The sequence below is a fragment of the Salmo salar genome, chromosome ssa09, assembly GCF_905237065.1.
Source record: "Salmo salar chromosome ssa09, Ssal_v3.1, whole genome shotgun sequence".
Classification (NCBI taxonomy): Eukaryota; Metazoa; Chordata; class Actinopteri; order Salmoniformes; family Salmonidae; genus Salmo; species Salmo salar.
In genome coordinates this window covers 21,644,885-21,666,673 of record NC_059450.1, presented here as the reverse complement: position 1 = coordinate 21,666,673, position 21,789 = coordinate 21,644,885, and the positions used below count along the sequence as shown (strand labels likewise).

Genomic DNA, 21,789 nt, shown 5'->3' with positions numbered 1-21,789 from the left:
CCTGTCTCTGAATAGTTCATTGTTAGCAGTGCTACCTACCTGGCCTGTTGCTACATAGTCCTTGAGGGGGTGTATGGCCAGGCACAGGATGTCATCGTCATGGCCCATGTAGAAGCGCTGGGTGTTCTGCTGTCGGTTGTACACCACCCCCACGGCCGCCACGTGGTACACTATCTCCCCTGTCTGGGTGTAGAACAGGTTGCTCCTGCAGTCGTAGCCTCTGTAGCTGGAGCACAACAACACAGGGAACAATTATTCAGATCAATAATAATGAATGGTTAATATCGGTCACAATCTAGCTCTTGTTTGTGTGATGTTTGATGGTATGTGGTGCCGCCGTGGATGGTGGTATGAGGTGTCCTAACCCGTGGATGAAGTGTAGCTTCAACCCGCTCCCTGGCGCTCTCTCCCTCTTCTTCATGGCCACCGCACGGTGCTTCTCCTTGGACTGCTCTTTGAGCTGAGGTAGATCTTCTTTGTAAACCTGGACATGGAAATGCAAGGTGAGGAATCTGTTAAGGTTTTTACTCAATGTAATATCAATTGTTTTTCATATGCAATGTTCATAAATGTGTCATTTTCAAAGGCAAAGTCATCTGAGAGGAGAGCAGGTGTTGTGTCGCTAACCTGCCGCCGATATGTGAGGTGTGTCTCCTGCTCGATCTCTGAGTCCATCTCAGGCACGTCCGACTGGTCCGAGTCCGACTCCTCACTGTTGGAGTCGCCCAACGTCTCTGCGGGAGAGAAGAAGACGACTACATCATATCTATTCTACCACCCAGCTGCTCTGCGGGAGAGAAGAAGACGACTACATCATATCTATTCTACCACCCAGCTGCTCTGCGGGAGAGAAGAAGACGACTACATCATATCTATTCTACCACCCAGCTGCTCCCACATCAGTCTGTTGAATAGGGTTAAACACACTAATCCAGAACTAGCAGACAACCAGTATTGAGTACCATTTTAGCCAACACCAAAGTGGATCACAGAACAATAGTTTGCTGGGTGAAGATGACATCTCATATTCATCAAGCAAGCCTTTTAGAAGTCTTAAGTGGTGGACTGCTTGCCCTGTTCCACAACCCTATTACGCAGACTGAGACATAAAAATGCTGACGCAGAGAAACTCGGTTGGCCGTGCCAAGACCAGGCAGTGAGTAGCCCTGGCACTGCTAGGCCGGTACTCGCTGGTCCATTAGGAAGATTAAATGGAACGGCAGTTAGTATGTGGCTTCATTTCACAAAGCGCAGCGCAGCTCTGTCTGAGACCATTTAGGTGAGAAACATTACTTACAAATGAGGACAAGGTTGTAGGAGCTGTACACAAACACAAAAGTGCTCTTCTATGAGCTGATGTAGAAAGCTTTTAGCTGGACTAAGGAACATCATTCAAGGGGAAGGGTCACAGACTTCTCCACACTTCAGAGTCATATTCACATTGAGCAGGGGTGATGTTATAGAATGGGGGCGGTAATAGAAACGGGACAGCGGTGTACCTTGAGGTGCTATGTGAAGAGCTTCTTTCGACTTTCTGTCTGTGACAAACTTCCACTGGAAAACTGAGTGGTCAGCACCACCAATGGTTATCACCCACTGGTAGTCATGTGACCACCTGGCATTGGTTATATGGGCTGAGTGACCTAAATACTTTTTAAACTTTGCACCTGGGATAGAGAGAAGAGTAGTTCTAGGTTAATTTGTGAATGCATGAACTGACAACATCACATCAATGAATAGAGAAACCAATGGAAATCCTTACCTTTTCTTACACACGGGTACCGTAAAAGCTTCACTAATCCATAATCATCTGCCGTTACTAAAACTTGATTATTAAAGTTGGCGTCAACAGAGTTGATGTCATTGATCTCTGAGTATTTGGGCCATATTCCGTTGACCTCGGGGCCCAACACACACGTCCACGAGGACCACTGCACCAGCTTCAGTTCTTCCCTGTTGGTGACCTCTTTACCGCCTGAGTAGAAAGACAGTAAGAACTCCATCACGTGCAACTAAAGCGTCAAATGAGCAGCACATTAGTCATCATGACAAGGCACAATTATCGTATACCGTCAATGACCAAACTAAAAAGAATAAACATCATCGTCATCTTTAACACATTCATATTAGAAGGGGGAGGGGATTCAAAGTAGATAGATATACAGTAGTTTACACAATAGCAGCTTAACGTTTTTACATGAAGTTGGTAAAGTCGTTAATCATTTTACACCAGGACGGCACAGTCGAGAGGAGAAGCTACATTTCCAAAAGTTCCAAGCAGTCAAAACCATTTGTTTTTGAGCCAGGGGCGTCACCAAGGGTGTGTTATATGTAGTAGCAAATTTTCAAAGATGGCCATTTGAATGACAATTAATCGTTACCTAAAATTCCACAATCGTCACAGCCCTAGCCCTACAACAAGGCATACATGACAAATATAGCTGTAAAATATCATTAATAACAGTGTAGAAATGACACAAGAGAAATCCTGTCTTAGCCGGTGCACTTTCCTTCCCATAGAGAATAAGGCTCTTCACAGTGTCATTAATCTACAGGCCGAGACGTCTAATCGTCAGACTTACTTGGCATCCTGTAGAAGAGCCTCTTTCCGTTGCCGTCGTTGGTCTGCAGATACTTGCTGTCTGTGGACCAGTCCATGTGTGTGATGAAGCTAGTGGAGCCAATGCACTCTCCCACCTTCTTGTACCTCTGCACCACGCCGTAGATGTCCACAGAGTTATCATTGGAGCCCACGGCCAGGTGAGCTCCGTCAGGAGAGTACTTCAGCTCATGGATGGCCTCCTTCCTGTCCTTGATGTGGACCACCTCTGTCATATCTCTGTGGAGAGGAAGGACGTTACTGCAAGCATCCACTAACTTGTCATATTGTTCATGAGTAATGAAATTGCAAAAAAAGGAAGTTAACATGAAGTTCATACCAAGCTAATCAGAAAGAATCAGATGTGCCCTTTGACCTCTGCCCTGTACTCACCTGACCCGTAGGACGGTGAAGGAGCCGTCCTTCATGCCCAGCGCCAGGTGAATGCCGTCCGTGCTCACAGCTGCACAGCGGATAGGTTCCTCCATATTACAGCGAGCTATCAGCGCATGATCTATAAGGCTCCATATTCTACAGAGACAGAGGGAGAGACAGAGAAACTAACTAACTATAACATTTTCCGCCAAGATAGAACTGCCAAAGGGGGCGGTGTTGCAATCTACTGCAGAGATAGCCTGCAGAGTTCTGTCTTACCATCCAGGTCTGTACCAAAACAATTCGGGCTTCTACTTCTAAAAATGCACCTTTCCAGAAACAAGTCTCTCACCGTTACCGCTTGCTATAGACCACCCTCTGCCCCCAGCTGTGCCCTGGACACCATATGTGAATTGATTGCCCCCCATCTATCTTCTGAGCTCGTGCTGCTAGGTGACCTAAACTGGTACATGCTTAACACCCTGGCCATCCTACAATTAAAGCTTGATGCCCTCAATCTCACACAAATTAATCAATGAACCTACCAGGTACAACCCCAAATCTGTAAACACGGGCACCCTCATAGATATCATCCTAACTAACTCGCCCTCCAAATACACCTCTGCTGTTTTCAATCAAGATCTCAGCGATCACTGCCTCATTGCCTGCATCCGTAATGGGTCTGCGGTCAAACGACCACCCCTCATCACAGTCAAACGCTCCCTAAAACACTTCAGCGAGCAAGCCTTTCTAATCGACCTGGCCCGGGTATCCTGGAAGGATATTGACCTCATCCCGTCAGTAGAGGATGCCTGGTTATTCTTTAAAAGTGCCTTCCTCACCATCTTAAATAAGCATGCTCCATTCAAAAAACATAGAACTAGGAATAGATATAGTCCTTGGTTCACTCCAGACCTGTCTGTCCTTGACCAGCACAAAAACATCCTGTGGCGTTCTGCATTACCACCGAATAGCCCCCGTGATATGCAACTTTTCAGGGAAGTTAGGAACAAATATACACAGGCAGTTAGAAAAGCTAAGGCTAGCTTTTTCAAACAGAAATTTGCATCCTGTAGTACTAACTCAAAAAAGGTCTGGGACACTGTAAAGTCCATGGAGAATAAGAGCACCTCCTCCCAGCTGCCCACTGGACTGAGGCTAGGAAACACTGTCACTACTGATAAATCCACAATAATTGAGAATTTCAATAAGCATTTTTCTACGGCTGGCCATGCTTTCCACCTGGCTACCCCTACCCCGGTCAACAGCCCTGCGCTCCCCACAGCAACTCGCCCAAACCTCCCCCACTTCTCCTTCACCCAAATCCAGATAGCTGATGTTCTGAAAAAGCTGCAAAATATGGACCCCTACAAATCAGCCGGACTAGACAATCTGGACCCTCTCTTTCTAAAATTATCTGCCGAAATTATTGCAACCCCTATTACTAGCCTGTTCAACCTCTCTTTCGTATAGTCTGAGATTCCCATAGATTGGAAAGCTGCCGCTGTCATCCCCCACTTCAAAAGGGGGAGACACTCTAGACCCAAACTGTTACAGACCTATATCTATTCTACCCTGCCTTTCTAAGGTCTTTGAAAGCCAAGTTAACAAACAGATTACCGACCATTTTGAATCTCACCGCTATGCAATCTGGTTTCAGAGCTGGTCATGGGTCCTAAACGCTATCATAACCACCATCGATAAGAGACAATACTGTCCAGCCGTATTCATCGACCTGGCTAAGGCTTTCGACTCTGCCAATCACAACATTCTTATTGGCAGACTCAACAGCCTTGGTTTCTCAAATGACTGCCTCGCCTAGTTCACCAACTACTTCTCCGATAGAGTTCAGTATGTCAAATCGGAGGGCCTGTTGTCCGGACCTCTGGCAGTCTCTATGGGGGTGCCACAGGGTTCAATTCTCGGGCTGACTCTCTTCTCTGTATACATAAATGATGTCGCTCTTGCTGCTGGTGATTCTTTGATCCACCTCTACGCAGACGACACCATTCTGTATACCTCTGGCCCTTCGTTGGACACTGTGTTAACTAACCTTCAGATGAGCTTCAATGCCATACAACACTCCTTCCGTGGCCTCCAACTGCTCTTAAATGCAAGTAAAACTAAATGCATGCTCTTCAACCAATTGCTGCCCGCACTTGCCCGCCCGTCCAGCATCACTACTCTGGACGGTTCTGACTTAGAATATGTGGACAACTACAAATACCTAGGTGTCTGGTTAGACTGTAAACTCTCCTTCCAGACTCACATTAAACATCTCCAATCCAAAATTAAATCTAGAATCGGCTTCCTATTTTGCAACAAAGCATCCTTCACTCATGCTGCCAAACATACCCTCGTAAAACTGACCACCCTACCGATCCTCGACTTCGGCGATGTCATTTACAAAATAGCCTCCAACACTCTACTCAACAAATTGGATGCAATCTATCACAGTGACATCCGTTTTGTCACCAAAGCCCCATATACTATCCACCACTGTGACCTGTATGCTCTCGTTGGCTGGCCCTCGCTTCATACTCGTCGCCAAACCCACTGGCTCCAGGTCATCTACAAGTCTCTGCTAGGTAAAGCCCCGCCTTATCTCAGCTCACTGGTCACCATAGCAGCACCCACCCGTAGCACGCGCTCCAGCAGGTATATCTCACTGGTCACCCCCAAAGCCAATTCTTCCTTTGGCCGCCTCTCCTTCCAGTTCTCTGCTGCCAATGACAGGAATGAACTGCAAAAATCACTGAAGCTGGAGACTCATATCTCCCTCACTAGCTTTAAGCACCAGCTGTCAGAGCAGCTCACAGATCACTGCACCTGTACATAGCTCATCTGTAAATAGCCCATCCAATCTACCTCATCCCCATACTGTATTTATTTATTTATTTGTTTATTTATTTATCTTGCTCCTTTGCACCCCAGTATCTCAACTTGCACATTCATATTCTGCACATCTACCATTCCAGTGTTTAATTGCTATAGTGTAATTACTTTGCCACGATGGCCTATTCATTGCCTTACCTCTCTTATCCTACCTCATTTGAACATGCTGTATATAGATTTTTCTACTGTATTATTGATTGTATGTTTGTTTATTCCATGTGTAACTCTGTGTTGTTGTATGTGTCGAACTGCTTTGCTTTATCTTAGCCAGGTCGCAGTTGGAAATGAGAACTTGTTCTCAACTAGCCTACCTGGTTAAATAAAGATGAAATAGGGAGAGACTGAGGGAGAGACAGAGGGAGAAGGAGAAACAGAGAGACAGAGACCGAGGGAGAGACAGAGACCGAGGGAGAGACAGAGACCGAGGGAGAGACAGAGACCGAGGGAGAGACAGAAACAGAGAGAGAGACAGAGACCGAGGGAGAGACAGAAACAGAGACAGAGACCGAGGGAGAGACAGAAACAGAGAGAGAGACAGAGACCGAGGGAGAGACAGAAACAGAGAGAGAGACAGAGACCGAGGGAGAGACAGAGAGAGAGGGAGAGACAGAAACAGAGACAGAGACAGAGGGAGGGAGAGACAGAGGGAGAGACAGAGGGAGAGACAGAGGGAGAGACAGAAACAGAGGGAGGGAGAGACAGAGGGAGAGACAGAAACAGAGGGAGGGAGAGACAGAGGGAGAGACAGAAACAGAGGGAGGGAGAGACAGAGGGGGAGACAGAAACAGACGGAGAGACAGAGGGAGAGACAGAAACAGAGGGAGAGACAGAGGGGGAGACAGAAACAGAGGGAGAGACAGAAACAGAGGGAGAGACAGAGGGGGAGACAGAGGGGGAGACAGAGGGAGAGGGAGAGGGAGAGGGAGAGACGGGGAGAGACAGAGAGAGAGGCGAGACAGAGACAGAGGCGAGACAGAAACAGAGACAGAGACAGAGGGAGAGACAGAGGGAGAGAGAGGGAGAGACAGAGAGAGAGAGAGACAGAGAGAGACAGAGACAGAGACAGAGGGAGAGACAGAGGGAGAGAGAGGGAGAGGGAGAGACAGAGAGAGAGAGAGACAGAGAGAGACAGAGACAGAGAGAGAGGGAGAGACAGAGAGAGAGGGAGAGACAGAGAGAGAGGGAGACAGAGGGAGAGACAGAGGAAGAGACAGAGAGAGAGGGAGAATGAACCATATAAGTACCTGAATATGTGTCCCTGTATATGTGTCCCTGTATATGTGTACCTGTATATGTGTACCTGTATATGTGTACCTGTATATGTGTACCTGTATATGTGTACCTGTATATGTGTACCTGTATATGTGTACCTGTATATGTGTACCTGTATATGTGTACCTGTATATGTGTACCTGTATATGTACATTGCTTTGGATGCACCAGATCATTGGGAGAGGGAGAGAATGAACCATATAAGTACCTGAATATGTGTCCCTGTATATGTGTACCTGTATATGTGTACCTGTATATGTGTACCTGTATATGTGTACCTGTATATGTGTACCTGTATATGTGTACCTGTATATGTGTACCTGTATATGTGTACCTGTATATGTACATTGCTTTGGATGCACCAGATCATTGAGGGTAACTGCATTTGTGGGAGGGATACTGTAGTTCTAATGAGCATAAACTAATTTCTAAGTCGCTCTGGATAAGAGCGTCTGCTAAATGACTTAAATGTAAATGTAATCCTAGGGTTTGACAGTGGTTGTGCTTGGTCACCCACCTGACTGAACGGTCATCGCTGCCGGTCATGGCCAGGGGCTTGGTGGGGTGCACTGCCAGCGCCCACAGCTCCCCCTCACAGTGACCCTGCATGATGAGGAAGGGCTTGGTGCGATCATGGACCACCACCTCAAAGATCTCACTGTCCTGGGTGCCCACCAAGATGTGATCTCCCCGCCAACACACGCTGCGCACTGACAACCCTGCCAACACACACATGCATGCACAAACAGTTAATAAATAAAAACATTCAGACAGACACCTACACACAGAGTGGCTGTTAGAAACAGAACAAGACAGAAGGAATACAAGAAGACTACACAGTCTATTAGTTGTTATGGAGACAGTGTAGTTGGCTGTCTCTGGGGTAAGAAGGAATTGAGGTAGCTATATACAGTATATTCATACATTGTATACATATTCATATACTGTACATACATAAATATGTATATAAATAATACAATAACACTTTGGGCTGAATAACCAACAAGGGGAATGGAACAATACAATACAGGGACGTCTATGCACATAAGGACAGAGGTAGTACTCCGATTGTCCAGTGCCCTGCTCACTGTTACCCACCTCCGCTATTTTCACCTCTAGCTACTGTTAGGCCCAAGACCACAAATCAAAACGAAAGAAAGAAGAAAGGAAACAACTATTAGTTCCTAGAATACATCCTCTAGATGTAATAGAAAAGGCTCTAGCGGTATACAAAAGGCCTGTACTATCAAACAGCATGAAGAACACACTGGTTCATTTAACAACTGGCCTCCTGTGGACTGACTGTGTGTGGGGGTAGAGAAGAGGAGAGTAGATGAGGGAGTTGCATGTCACCTTTATATCCCTGGTCTGTTTCCCTGAGATCGATAACAGTAATTGGTTTGAAGTTGAGGTCCCATAGCCGGACGCAGCCGTCCCGGCCCCCCGTGGCAAAGCCCTCCTCACAGGCATTCATGCTGAAAATCCCGGACTGGAAGAAAAGACAGTCGGTCAGTGGGGATGTGCACCATAAATGAAGAAGACAGACCGGCGGTACAGCAGCTACCAACAGCCCTGCTGCAGCAGACACATGTCTAACAAGGCTTTCACAATTACAAACTATCTGCTGCGTGAAGAGATGACACAACGCTGCGTTACATAAAGCGCTTCAACCATTGTTTTTCTCCTCATTTATTGGCAGGCTCCGGGGACCACCTGCTGTGCAACACAGTGACTGAAGTAGACTGTTGGGAGTGTAGAGGACAGACGTGGACCAACGTAGAGTGCCCTCCCCCACCCCTCCAGCCCTGCATCCAGCTGTTCAACTCACAGATATCATTTCATCCCGAGAAGTAAACGGCTGATTCTTTTCACTGAGGAAAATAAAAGAGAGCCAAAGAGGCTTCATGACATAACCGGTCCTCTTGTATGCTGGCATCAGACTAAATAAACCAAGCTCTATGGACGGAGGAGTTGATCAGTCGCAGGTGGCTGAGTTGGACATGGATGATGACGTGCTTTATCATCCACTGGCCAGCCAGGCAGGCAGGCAGGCAGGCAGGCAGGCAGGCAGGCAGGCAGGCAGGCAGGCAGGCAGGCAGGCAGGCAGGCAGGCAGGCAGGCAATGCAATTGAGTGAGTTTTGGGTCTGAATGTGAAAGCAGGCCTGTGGCAGACATGTGGGGGCTGTAGCAGAATGCAAGCCTGAGCTGCATAGCATGACATCTCTTGATTTGAGAAGAGTCTGCTGCTTAGCATTCCCCAAACTACATCCCACTACTGACAGGGGTGACACAAACAAGAGACACCACCAGGAAGTGAGGCAGAACTAAAGCTGATTTGAAGTTAGAACCAACAACCCCACACACTTACTCCATGGGCTCCTTGGACTGTCCGGATCAGGTTGATGCCCTTCCAGACGTAGATGTCACCGTTCAAGGCACCTGAATATGTGACCTCATCTCTGGCACAGGCCAGGCACAGGATGGTTTGGAGATCTCCCGTTTTGCCAAAAACTCCTCGCTTAGGGGTCAGGGCGTTGCCACATAAGCTCCAAAACTGAACCCAGAAACAAACAGGGGAGACAGGAGAGAAGACTGAGTTTAACGGGGTGGTTAATAAATAAATCAACCAACTCATCCTACTCTGAGAGTCATACATTAATAATATCATACAAAAAACGTTATCTAGCATGGAAACAAGGCTGCAGCATTTTAACTTGTGTTTATTTGTAGAGTGAACATTAGTTTAATTTTGTAAAGTAAAGTACAAGGTCTGTACAAAATGACAAAGACAAACACTGGGATCACATTGCGCACGTAACGTCTCAATTTGCATGCACACACACCCAACACACAGATCCATCTCCATACACAAACTAAAATCTAACCTTGCACACAAAGGCTCAAATCTAAATCCCTAAAGTCCACCGTCATGAACCCACGCTGGAGGTCAGAGCTGTAATCAGCTGATCAGCATGCAGACACACCCTGCCTCAGGGCAAGTATCACCATCACACACAGTCTCCACCTCCACCGGTCACCATCAAGCTCAGACCCACCATAGTTCATGAACAAGGTCATCGGGATGCACGGGCACATTCCAGACCGCGGACAAATTCCATAAAGCGGAGAGCCGCTTTGTCTGCATGACGAGGAGATGAAAGGAAAGAGTTGAGTGTGTGTTGTGTTTCCTATGCCCAGACACTGGCACCCTGACATGTGTCAGAACACAGAGAGATGCACTCGTCAAAGGGAGCAGCTGGAACATGACAGCCTTTTTCATTTCCTGCCTTAGGAGGATGTCTCTCATGTCAATATTTATCCCCCTAGCTTCAGCTAGAGCTTGGATCTCTCTTCAATTGTAATATGCCTGCAGGTGTAATCATGATGCATTATACATACAGGCTTTAAGTAAACCAACTTCCAAACAACCTTTGAGTCTGATGTAGATAGTAGCAATATCCCAACACATTATAGTGTGTCCTACGTATCAGACGAGAACGTCTCAGAGCTGTACGTCTGTAGAGCTAAGATAGGACCCAGGGATGAGCTCTGGTACCAGCCCAGCCGGTGAGAGTATCACTAACACTGTGCTGTTAAGGGAGAGAGGGCCAGTGTGTTAACGGGAGGGATTGATTCTCACAGGCCAGCATCATCAGCTCCACTACACAGCCCTAGTGTCCCAGACTGCTGAAAGTCTGAGGTCCTGGGACACCACAGGGGAGGATGCTTTTAATCCTGTTGGGGAAGTAAAGCCAGAAAGTAGTTTCCAGGAAAAGAGAGCGGGTGCTTGGCGTGAGGGCAGGTCGTGTTGAGTTGTGTGGTCGTAATGGTGCTGCTCAGTGGAGCTCGGCAGGGCTTTGTGTCCCAGCCTCAGCCTGTTGTGGAGGCAGGCAGTGGGAATGGAGGCGGCGCGAGTGGGCGCCTGGCTGGCCCTGCCTGCCTGGGTCTGATAAGACAGGGACACGCAGGCTACGGCTAATCCCCTCACTGCTCTAAATTACTGCTGAGAGGAGACGAGAGGCTGGAGGGTTTATAATGAGACCAAAACGAGAGAGAGAGAGAGAGAGACGGAGCTAGTGAGAGAGAGTGTGAGAGAGAGCCGCAGTGACAGTGGATTTGAACACTTCAATTCTGCTAAAGAATAACAAGTAAAACCACTCTCTTTAAAAGCAGAGATAGCAGCAAGACCAGACAATCCTCCCCAGTCAAAACTTAGTCTGGCCACAGTGCGTCATAAAGAAGATGAAGGGAAAAGAGAGGAGGAGGAGGAGGATGCTCTAGCTAACAGTGCCCAGCCCAGGATCTGCAGAATGTCAGTGATCAGTAACATGGCCACGTGCACAACAGAACCTTTCTGCACCACTTCTCCAGGGAAAACCTTTTAATGTAATCAAAGTTGAGAGGGTGTAATTCATCAGCCAGGGCGGGCAGGCACCAACCCCCCCCCTCACCACACCATTCCCCCTCTCTGCTTGCCGCTCATAACCACCACAGTGACTCTCAATGTCATGGCACTGACGGCTTGACTGAGCATTATAGAACTGATTGACTGACTGGCTTATTATCCATTTTACAGCAATGACTGACTGACTCAGTGTAATGATACTTGCTGACTGAGTTGTGTCAGGGCAGTGGTGTAAAGTACTTAAGTAAAAATACTTTCAAGTACTACTTAAGTAGTTTTTGGGGGTATCTGTACTTTACTATTCTATTTTTGACTACTTTTACTTCACTACATTCCTAAAGAAAATATTGTACTTTTTACTCCATACATTTTCCCTGACACCCAAAAGTACTAGTTACATTTTGAATGGCTAGCAGGACAGAAAATGGTTCAATTCACACACTTATCAAGAGAACATCCCTGGTCATCCCTACTGCCTCTGATCTGGTGGACTCACTAAACAGAGAACCTCCCTAGTCACCCCTACTGCCTCTGATCTGGAGGACTCACTAAACAGAGAACATCCCCGGTCATCCCTACTGCTTCTGATCTGGTGGACTCACTAAACAGAGAACATCCCTTGTCATCCCTACTGCCTCTGATCTGGAGGACTCACTAAACAGAGAACCTCCCTAGTCACCCCTACTGCCTCTGATCTGGAGGACTCACTAAACAGAGAACATCCCCGGTCATCCCTACTGCCTCTGATCTGGAGGACTCACTAAACAGAGAACCTCCCTAGTCACCCCTACTGCCTCTGATCTGGAGGACTCACTAAACAGAGAACATCCCCGGTCATCCCTACTGCCTCTGATCTGGTGGACTCACTAAACAGAGAACATCCCCGGTCATCCCTACTGCCTCTGATCTGGAGGACTCACTAAACAGAGAACATCCCCGGTCATCCCTACTGCCTCTGATCTGGTGGACTCACTAAACAGAGAACATCCCTGGTCATCCCTACTGCCTCTGATCTGGTGGACTCACTAAACAGAGAACATCCCTGGTCATCCCTACTGCCTCTGATCTGGAGGACTCACTAAACAGAGAACCTCCCTAGTCACCCCTACTGCCTCTGATCTGGAGGACTCACTAAACAGAGAACATCCCCGGTCATCCCTACTGCCTCTGATCTGGTGGACTCACTAAACAGAGAACATCCCCGGTCATCCCTACTGCCTCTGATCTGGAGGACTCACTAAACAGAGAACATCCCCGGTCATCCCTACTGCCTCTGATCTGGTGGACTCACTAAACAGAGAACATCCCTGGTCATCCCTACTGCCTCTGATCTGGTGGACTCACTAAACAGAGAACATCCCTGGTCATCCCTACTGCCTCTGATCTGGAGGACTCACTAAACAGAGAACATCCCTGGTCATCCCTACTGCCTCTGATCTGGAGGACTCACTAAACAGAGAACATCCCCGGTCATCCCTACTGCCTCTGATCTGGTGGACTCACTAAACAGAGAACATCCCCGGTCATCCCTACTGCCTCTGATCTGGAGGACTCACTAAACAGAGAACATCCCCGGTCATCCCTACTGCCTCTGATCTGGTGGACTCACTAAACAGAGAACATCCCTGGTCATCCCTACTGCCTCTGATCTGGTGGACTCACTAAACAGAGAACATCCCTGGTCATCCCTACTGCCTCTGATCTGGAGGACTCACTAAACAGAGAACATCCCTGGTCATCCCTACTGCCTCTGATCTGGTGGACTCACTAAACAGAGAACATCCCTGGTCATCCCTACTGCCTCTGATCTGGTGGACTCACTAAACAGAGAACATCCCTGGTCATCCCTACTGCCTCTGATCTGGAGGACTCACTAAACAGAGAACATCCCTGGTCATCCCTACTGCCTCTGATCTGGTGGACTCACTAAACAGAGAACATCCCTGGTCATCCCTACTGCCTCTGATCTGGAGGACTCACTAAACAGAGAACATCCCCGGTCATCCCTACTGCCTCTGATCTGGAGGACTCACTAAACAGAGAACATCCCCGGTCATCCCTACTGCCTCTGATCTGGTGGACTCACTAAACAGAGAACATCCCTGGTCATCCCTACTGCCTCTGATCTGGTGGACTCACTAAACAGAGAACATCCCTGGTCATCCCTACTGCCTCTGATCTGGTGGACTCACTAAACACACATGCTTTGTTTGTAAATGATATCTGAGTGTTGGAGCGTGCCCCTGGCTTTCTGTAAATGAAAAACAAGAAAATGGTGCCATCTGGTTAGCGTAATATAAATAATTAGAAATGATTTATACTTTTACTTTTGATACTTAAGTATATTTTAAACCAAATACTTTCAGACTTTTACTCAAGTAGAACTTTACTTTTACTCAAGTATGACAGTTGGGTAATTTTTCCACCACTGTGTCAGGGTCCTGGCGGAGGAGGCTTAAAATCATCCCACCCTTCTGCTTAACATCCCTCTTTGCATGACTGCCTCTCTTGTCTGCCTGTCTATATCATTAACATTTCAAGTTCTCCTTCAATCAATCAAATGTATTTATAAAGTCCTTTTTACATCAGCCGATGTCAAAGTGCTATACAGAAACCCAGCCTAAAACCCCAAACAGCAAGCAATGCAGGTGTAGAAGCACGGTGGCTAGGAAAAACTCCCTTGAAAGGCCGGAACCTAGGAAGAAACCTAGAGAGGAACCAGGCTCTGAGGGGTGGCAAGTCCTCTTCTGGCTGTGCCGGGTGGAGATTATAACAGAACATGGCCAAGATGTTCAAATGTTCATAGATGACTAGCAAGGTCAAATAATAATAATCACAGTGGTTGTAGAGGGTGCAATAGGTCAGCACCTTAACAGCTCAGCACAGAATGGGTGTGTTAGTGTGCTTGTGTGTATAGGAATGTGTGTATGTGCACATTGGATGCCACCCTCATGAAGGGAAAACAGAGTGCAAATGGTGAAAGACATGGCGGGATCTCCTTAATCAACAGTAAACATGTCGTCACAAATGTCAAAATCAGGCCAGTGGTGTCTGTAATATCGCGTGTGACTAGCATACGTACAGTTGATTACCACAGCACCCCCCTTGGGCCAATCAGTGTCATTTTGTCTCTATGACAAGATGCATCATTCACCCAAATTTTGTCAAAATCGGGCCAGCGGTGTCTGAGATATTGTGTTGATTAGCTAGATTAATATCCCTGAACATGTGTACCAAATTTCATCACTCTGAGTCAAACAGATCAAGAGATATAAACTTGTGCCCGTTATAGCGCCACCGTGTTGTCAATATGAATGTTGTTGCATATGCTGAGTCTAGACAGTGTTTGCAACATGTGTACACATTTATGTTACAATACAAATATCCTTCACTGATTTATATGCATTTATGTGCCAGACCACACCCACATGAATGTTTATTGGTCAATAGCGTTTTAGGTACTCGTCTGGAAAATATTGCCTTGAGAGACCTTAATCCAGATGCCACATATCAAGATTTGTGCCAGAAAAGTAAGGTTTTAAGTGTTTTTCACAAAATTCTAAATAGCATAAAGTCAATCATGGTGGACCTTATGGATCCCTGAGGGAAATGTGTTCCTTGTGAGGAGAAGGACCTATGTACCAAATTACTTTAGGTCAAATGGGGTGAGGAGCGTAATCTTTCAAGATATTTAAATATCTTGTTATAGCGCCACCTTCTGGCCAATCAGTATAATTGTGTAAATGCCGGATCTCTACAGCAAGACGCATCATTCACCCAAGTTTTGTCAAAATTGGGCCAGTGCTGTCTGTGACTAACGTACAAATGTACTAATGTACCAACGGACGGAGACAGATCCACAGTCCCCTCCCAGACTTCATCGTGGGGGACAACTAATCATCTAACAGCCAGACGTGTGCTTGTCTGCAAGTCCCAGGCACAGGGCTGCTAAGCAAATGTCACAGTCAAACCCAAATCAAATGACCTTCTGATCGCAAAAGGATTTTAGCTAATGGTGGATCCTCTTGCTTCCCTCTTGTCTTTTGTGTTGAAGTGGGAGCCGCAGACAGGCCCAGAGACTGTGTTTTTCTGGGACTATAGTGAGGGGATTATTGGGGCTAAATCTGCTGGATGCATTGAGTGCTATAATCGCTGAGTGAGCACAGGGCTGGGGAGCAGATGTCACATGGTCCGCAGGGGAAAGGCTCGGGAATTATGTGGGACGATTGCTGGATTGCCTTGGCATCATGAGATAGAAAGAGAGGAAGAGAAAGACAAAGAGAGAGATAGACATGGACAGGGAAAGAGAGTGAGAGGGGGGAGGGAGAGAAAGAGCACGCGCGTGAGAGAGAGAGAGAGGAAGGGATTGGTTTGCTGCACTGGGGTCCGTGCGTGGGGTTGTGGGAGAGTAGAGGTATTATCATGAGGGATGGGGGTGGGGGAGACACCAGGCAGGGCAAAGAGGATGGAGAGTCATCCTTGAGATCTCATAAGAAATACTAAACATATGTCAAGGAGGATAGCACCTCCATATTACAGATAAGGTAGATCAATTCCTATCCCAATGATGAACACACAATCACACACAGAAGCACATTGAACTAAATGAAAAATATTTTATGAACGCAGAAGTTCCCTGTGAGATGATATCTATCTCAAGACAACAATTTGATCTAAATTTCATTTGGGGAGTAGTGTTTAATGACCATTCAAGGGGAACACCGTGAATCTAATACAAGGCGTTTGCAGAGATATGAGTGCTTCATTGAAGACAGTAGTTTGTATAGAGAAATGTAAAGCTGAATGTGGAGAACTGAAAGGGAAAAATGTCCATACAGCTGAGTATCATAGCCACTGCTGAATTCTCCTTGAAAGATAAGAAATTGTTCCTCCTCTACAGTCCACATTAATAGAGATGAACTTGAAAAGAGAGATTTCTATGAGTCATTCCCTGTCCTACTTATGTTATGAATTAATAGTCATAAACTCCAGAATAAAAGTAATTTGCATATATCACTTAGGGCTTTGATATGATCATGATACAGCAAAGAAGATAGAGAAAAGGAGAGCATTACCGTTAAAATCTTTGCGTAACTTTTTGAAAACATTACGCTAATAAGACACAAGACATCATACCTTTTCAAAATCAGACTGGTTATGTACAACATACACGACCAAAAGTATGTGGACACCTGCTCGTCGAAAACATCTCATTCCAAAATCATGGGCATTAATATGGAGTTGGTCCCCCCTTTGCTGCTATAACAGCCTCCACTCTTCTGGGAAGGCTTTCCACTAGATGTTGGAACATTAGTGCGGGGACTTGCTTCCATTCAGCCACAAGAGCATTAGTGAGGTTGGGCACTGATGTTGGGCGATTAGGCCTGGCTCACAGTCGGCGTTCCAATTCATCCCAAAGGTGTTCGATGGGGTTGAGGTCAGGGCTCTGTGCAGGCCAGTCAAGTTCTTCCACACCGATCTCGACAAACCATTTCTGTATGGATCTCGCTTTGTGCAGGGAGGCATTGTCATGCTGAAACAGGAAAGGGCCTTCCCCAAACTGTTGCCACAAAGAAGGAAGCATAGAATCATCTAGAATGTCATTGTATGCTATAGTGTTAAGATTTCCCTTCACTGGAACTAAGGGGCCTAGCCCGAACCATGAAAAACAGCCCCAGACCATTATTCCTCATCCACCAAACATTACAGTTGGCACTACGTATTGGGGCAGGTAGCGTTCTCCTGGCATCAGCCAAACCCAGATTTGTCCGTCAGACTGCCAGATGGTGAAGCGTGATTTATCACTCGAGAGAACATGTTTCCACTGCTCCAGAGTCCAATGGCTGCGAGCTTTACCTCTCCAGCCGACGCTTGGCATTGTGCATGGTGTTCCTAGGCTTGTGTGTGGCTGCTCGGCCATGGAAACCCATTTCATGAAGCTCCTGCCGAGCAGTTCTTGAGCTGAAGATGCTTCCAGAGGCAGTTTGGAAGTCGGTAGTGAGTGTTGCAAACGAGGACAGACGATTTTTACCCTACACGCTTTAGCACTCCCGTTCTGTGAGCTTGTGTGACCTACTACATTTCCACTTCACAATAACAGCACTTACAGTTGACCAGGGCAGCTCTAACAGGGCAGAAATTTGATGAACTGACTTGTTGGAAAGGTGGCATCCTATGACGGTACCACGTTGAAAGTTACTGAGCTCTTCATTAAGGCCATTCTACAGCCAATGTTTGTCTATGGAGATTGCATGGCGGTGTGCTCGATTTTATACACCTGTCAGCAACGGGTGTGGCTGAAATAGCTGAATCCACTCATTTGAAGGGGTGTCCACATAATTTCCTATATATAGTGTATCTGTGTGTGCTAAGTATCCAACCAATCCAAACACATCTTGACAGCTGAGGGCCTTGAGTAAGCCAGTTTTGTAAGGACGAACTTGATTTAAACAGTACCTTGATATGTTTGACACCACAGCTAACAAGCTTGCTTGGCTGGTACAAGTCCCATGATATGTCAAATATCTGTGGGAAAGATCACATGGTAAGTTTAACTATATGCAATTAAATGCATAACATACCGTGCAACAAAATTAGTTTACAACACTTTTGATGTCATCTTCAATTAACGTCAAGGCGTCACACAAAACCTTAAGGTGTGGCAGTGCGTGTATGTCTTTGTCTGTGTGAGTCTTTGTGCGTATGCTGGTTGAGTAAAGAAATAACACAGCAGCATACATATTTTTTTTAAATTCTACTCCATTAGCTTAGCGTCTCTTCAGACAGAGTCTGGAATGCTAACGGTCAATCAGGCCTAACTTGTTTATGTGCGTCTCCTTTGGGCTGCTGCTCCTTCCTGGCTGCATTTCTAACTACAGTAATTGAGGAGATTGATCTGGGCCTGGTGCCTGGGACAGAGAGGTGAGGATGGTGTTGTATAGTTACCCTGTCAGTGTGGCCAGGAGCCGCTGCCAGCACCTTGCCCCTCCTCCAGTCCCACACACAGATCGTGTTTTTGGAGTCCAGACCCACTGAGACCAAACACTGCAAAGGAAACAGCATTTTATGAAACAGAATGACGACTACAATAAAATAAAAGATAACATTGGCTGCATACTGTAAAAACACCAGTTTTCATGCCTCTGGCTCTGGCTGGGAGCCCATCTGTAGGAGTCTGCTGGAAGGGGCTCCTATAACCTAGTGAGTAGGCAACACCAGGAGAGGGGATGCTTATGGAAATCCAGCTCTACTCTGCTGCACCTTGCTCTGTGTGGTGCTGAGAGGCCACTTCCATCTGCCATTGAATCAATGTCTGGGCATGGAGAGAATCCACGGGAGGGGAGGAGAACTAGTTTAACTGTGTTTGAGAAGAATGAAGGGTAAAGCTCCACCCCATGAGGAAACTGGGGGTATTCATTCAGCAACGAATGCAGAGATTATCTGGATCAAAAAGTCTACATGAAGAAATGTACTGAAATGATTCAGAATGTTTACGCATGTGGATATAGGGCTCTAACTTCTGCCATTGAGGGGATTCGATTAAGCTGTGTCGGGTTGCACCGAGCTATGACCCGCCACGGGTCCGGGAGAAGCCGGTCCCTGCTCAAATCGAACAGTAATCTGCGGCGCTCTGTAATATTGTCAACAAGGCAGGAAGATGCATCATTCAGAAACATACAGCATCTCTTTTCCATAAAATACCCTCTGGGGAAAGGGTTCTACATGGGACCCAAAAGGGTTCTACCTGGAACCAAAAAGGGTTCTTCAAAGGGTTCTTCCATGTGGACAGCTGAAGAACCCTTTTAGGTTCTACATAGCACCTTTTTTTTCTAAGAGTGTAGTTTTCATTGGGATGTTGCCATTATTATCTGGGTGAATTGTTTACTGCGCCTTCTGATGCTAGTCTGGTTGCAAGTCTCCGAAGCTAACATTTCACTCCTTTTATGGCACATGGCATATGACACAGAGTACAAGGAGTGGTATAAAAAGACTGGCAAACAGACTACACTGGTGCAACCAAATCAAAATCCCAGGACACACAGTAAAGCTATCTAGTGGCATATGTGACCAACTGGTTGCAATTAAGAGCCCTATGTGGATATTAAGGCTACTATACAGAGTTAGAGCCATATTGTTTGAGCCATGTCACATTTTTTGGATAAAACCTTAATCTATTAGACATGGATGCTTGATTTCTTTTTCTGGAAGGGGCAATATAACACAGAATTCATCCACACAATGTTGACTTGAACATAGACATGACCAGATCAGGAGACCCAGTGAGCACAGAACCAGAGCCTGGCTCGGTTTACAACTGTCACATCCTATCTCAATCCCTAGATGACTCTATCCAACCAGGAAAATGTATGGGGTCATTTCCATGGTCTAGCTCTGTAAACAGCGGCGGTAGAACCACTCTGAGGGGCCCTATGGGAAACTCAGAGATAAAAATGAGTGCTTGAGCCATGACATATAGATTTTTTAAATATGAGTACTCCAGCAAACACTAGACAAGAAACGACTGGACATAAACCCTGACTGTCCATAAGCCCTAAGTATTACTCTGTGGAGAGTTGGCAAAGAAGCTAACATTTCAGTGGAAGGGTATACATGAAACTGTTATAATGCCTAATGCATATTTACAGTATAATGATAATAAAGAGGAAACAATTACAGTTACATAAGTAACCTTTATTAAAATGCAATGGACTCGGGGGGGACGGGGGACTTACACTTTAACAGTAAGTAAATGGACATGAGGCGTAATAAACGTGATATTTAATAATTTGGTGCTTATATTTGTCCTATTTCACACATTAATACGCATGTGGGAATTGGAAATGTGTTCTTTTCATTTCCCACTCTCCCTGAGACAGCCTCGGAGAGTATGTTTTCACCTTGTCAGCTCGGTGATTCAAACTAGCGACCTTTCGGTTACTGGCCTAATGCTCTAACCGCTAGCCTACCCGCCACCCCCTTTAGTGTCATATTACAATATGTAGGTGTTGTGAAGGTCTTCAACTGTCTCAGAACACTCCCCAAAAGACCTTTAGTCATTTATAAAATTGGGGAACATGTGCATGAAGCTCTGCAATATTATAGCAAAGAGTTTGCAGAAAGAAAACAACCCCATAAGTAACTATTGTAGTACAGGCCTGCCCCAGTCGTCAAAGCTCAGGGCCCTATACTGTTTGGTTGGCTCACCGTAACTTCACAACATCCTGTCAAACTCTGAGTCAAAAAAAATCCACGTTTTACATAGAATTCACTCTGTCAATACTGATTCATGAGTAGCCATATGTGTCACTGTTTTTGTACGAGCACACAGCATGGTTACGCATAAATGCGCAAGACACATTTCGGTTGAATGCATTCAGTTGTGCAACTGACTTGGTATCCCCTTTCCCTTTCCCAGAACTGTACCTGTCCATCGAGGTCGAAGGCTAGGCAGGCGATGCCGTGTGTGTGAGTGTCCTTGAGGATGGACACGGTCTGTACGGTATAGGAATCCCACACACAGATGTAAGGCTCCTTGCCCACCTGTCCTGTAGCTACCAGCACACGCTCCGGATGCAGAGCTAAACTGTAAGGAGAGAGAGAGAGAGAGATACATTCAGAGAAAGAAAAAAGCAGCGTGACAGAGAGGGGGGAAGAGAAAGAGAGAACCCAGAGAACCCAGCTGCACCCTCTAAAAAGAGACCAGTGAGATGATTCACAGTCTATAGGCCTAATGATCAGTGATTATCCCCCTCAGATAGCCTGGGTAAAAAAAGAAGGGAAAAAACACAGAGCAGAGGAAGGCCTAACGTTATCAGAGAGTGGAAGCTATTATCCTGAGTTGCCACGTTGGATCTGTGATAGGCCAAGGCAGGAACATGGTGAATCAGAATGGCAGCTTTACCCCTCCTTTCCATACTATACACTCACACAGGGCACGGCAGGAAATAGCCTACCCACTGCCCTAATTCAGGACTTCTCATCCTCTAAGCCCTGCCCTTTGCCCCCTTTACCTTTACAACATCCTCTGGGGCTCCCAAGCACAGATACTGTAGGCATCAGAAGCAGCCACTCTTTGCTCCCCCCTGCTCTCCCCCTCTTCCACCGGGGCACGCTCTACATCTAAGCAACAGCCTGCAGTCTGATGCATGTAGCATCCCCCTTCCAGCAGCTGCCAGTCACGTTCCAGGCACATCTGAATGATTCACAGGGCAATTCTTTCCCTTGCGTTGGCCTGTTATATAT

The 21,789-nt window shown here is 46.4% G+C and overlaps 1 protein-coding gene across 4 annotated transcripts in view; it reads right to left on the bottom strand.

Moving 5' to 3' along the window:
* LOC106611036 (echinoderm microtubule-associated protein-like 5) overlaps nt 1–21,789 on the bottom strand; it is a 55,827-nt gene that overhangs the window by 16,808 nt on the left and 17,230 nt on the right. For all 4 annotated transcript variants that reach the window (XR_006770960.1, XR_006770961.1, XM_045723476.1 and 1 more), the window contains exons 2-14: nt 20,971–21,130; nt 18,493–18,591; nt 18,004–18,072; nt 9,511–9,696; nt 8,495–8,630; nt 7,659–7,860; nt 2,993–3,130; nt 2,583–2,839; nt 1,763–1,975; nt 1,500–1,667; nt 628–734; nt 366–484; nt 40–226 (exon numbers count right to left, since the gene is read on the bottom strand). Coding sequence is in view for 2 of the 4 variants with exons in the window: in XM_045723476.1 (XP_045579432.1) it covers nt 40–226; nt 366–484; nt 628–734; nt 1,500–1,667; nt 1,763–1,975; nt 2,583–2,839; nt 2,993–3,130; nt 7,659–7,860; nt 8,495–8,630; nt 9,511–9,696; nt 18,004–18,072; nt 18,493–18,591; nt 20,971–21,130 (2,041 nt within the window). In the remaining 2 variants the exon portion in view is untranslated. The remainder of the gene's footprint in view (nt 1–39; nt 227–365; nt 485–627; nt 735–1,499; nt 1,668–1,762; nt 1,976–2,582; nt 2,840–2,992; nt 3,131–7,658; nt 7,861–8,494; nt 8,631–9,510; nt 9,697–18,003; nt 18,073–18,492; nt 18,592–20,970; nt 21,131–21,789) is intronic.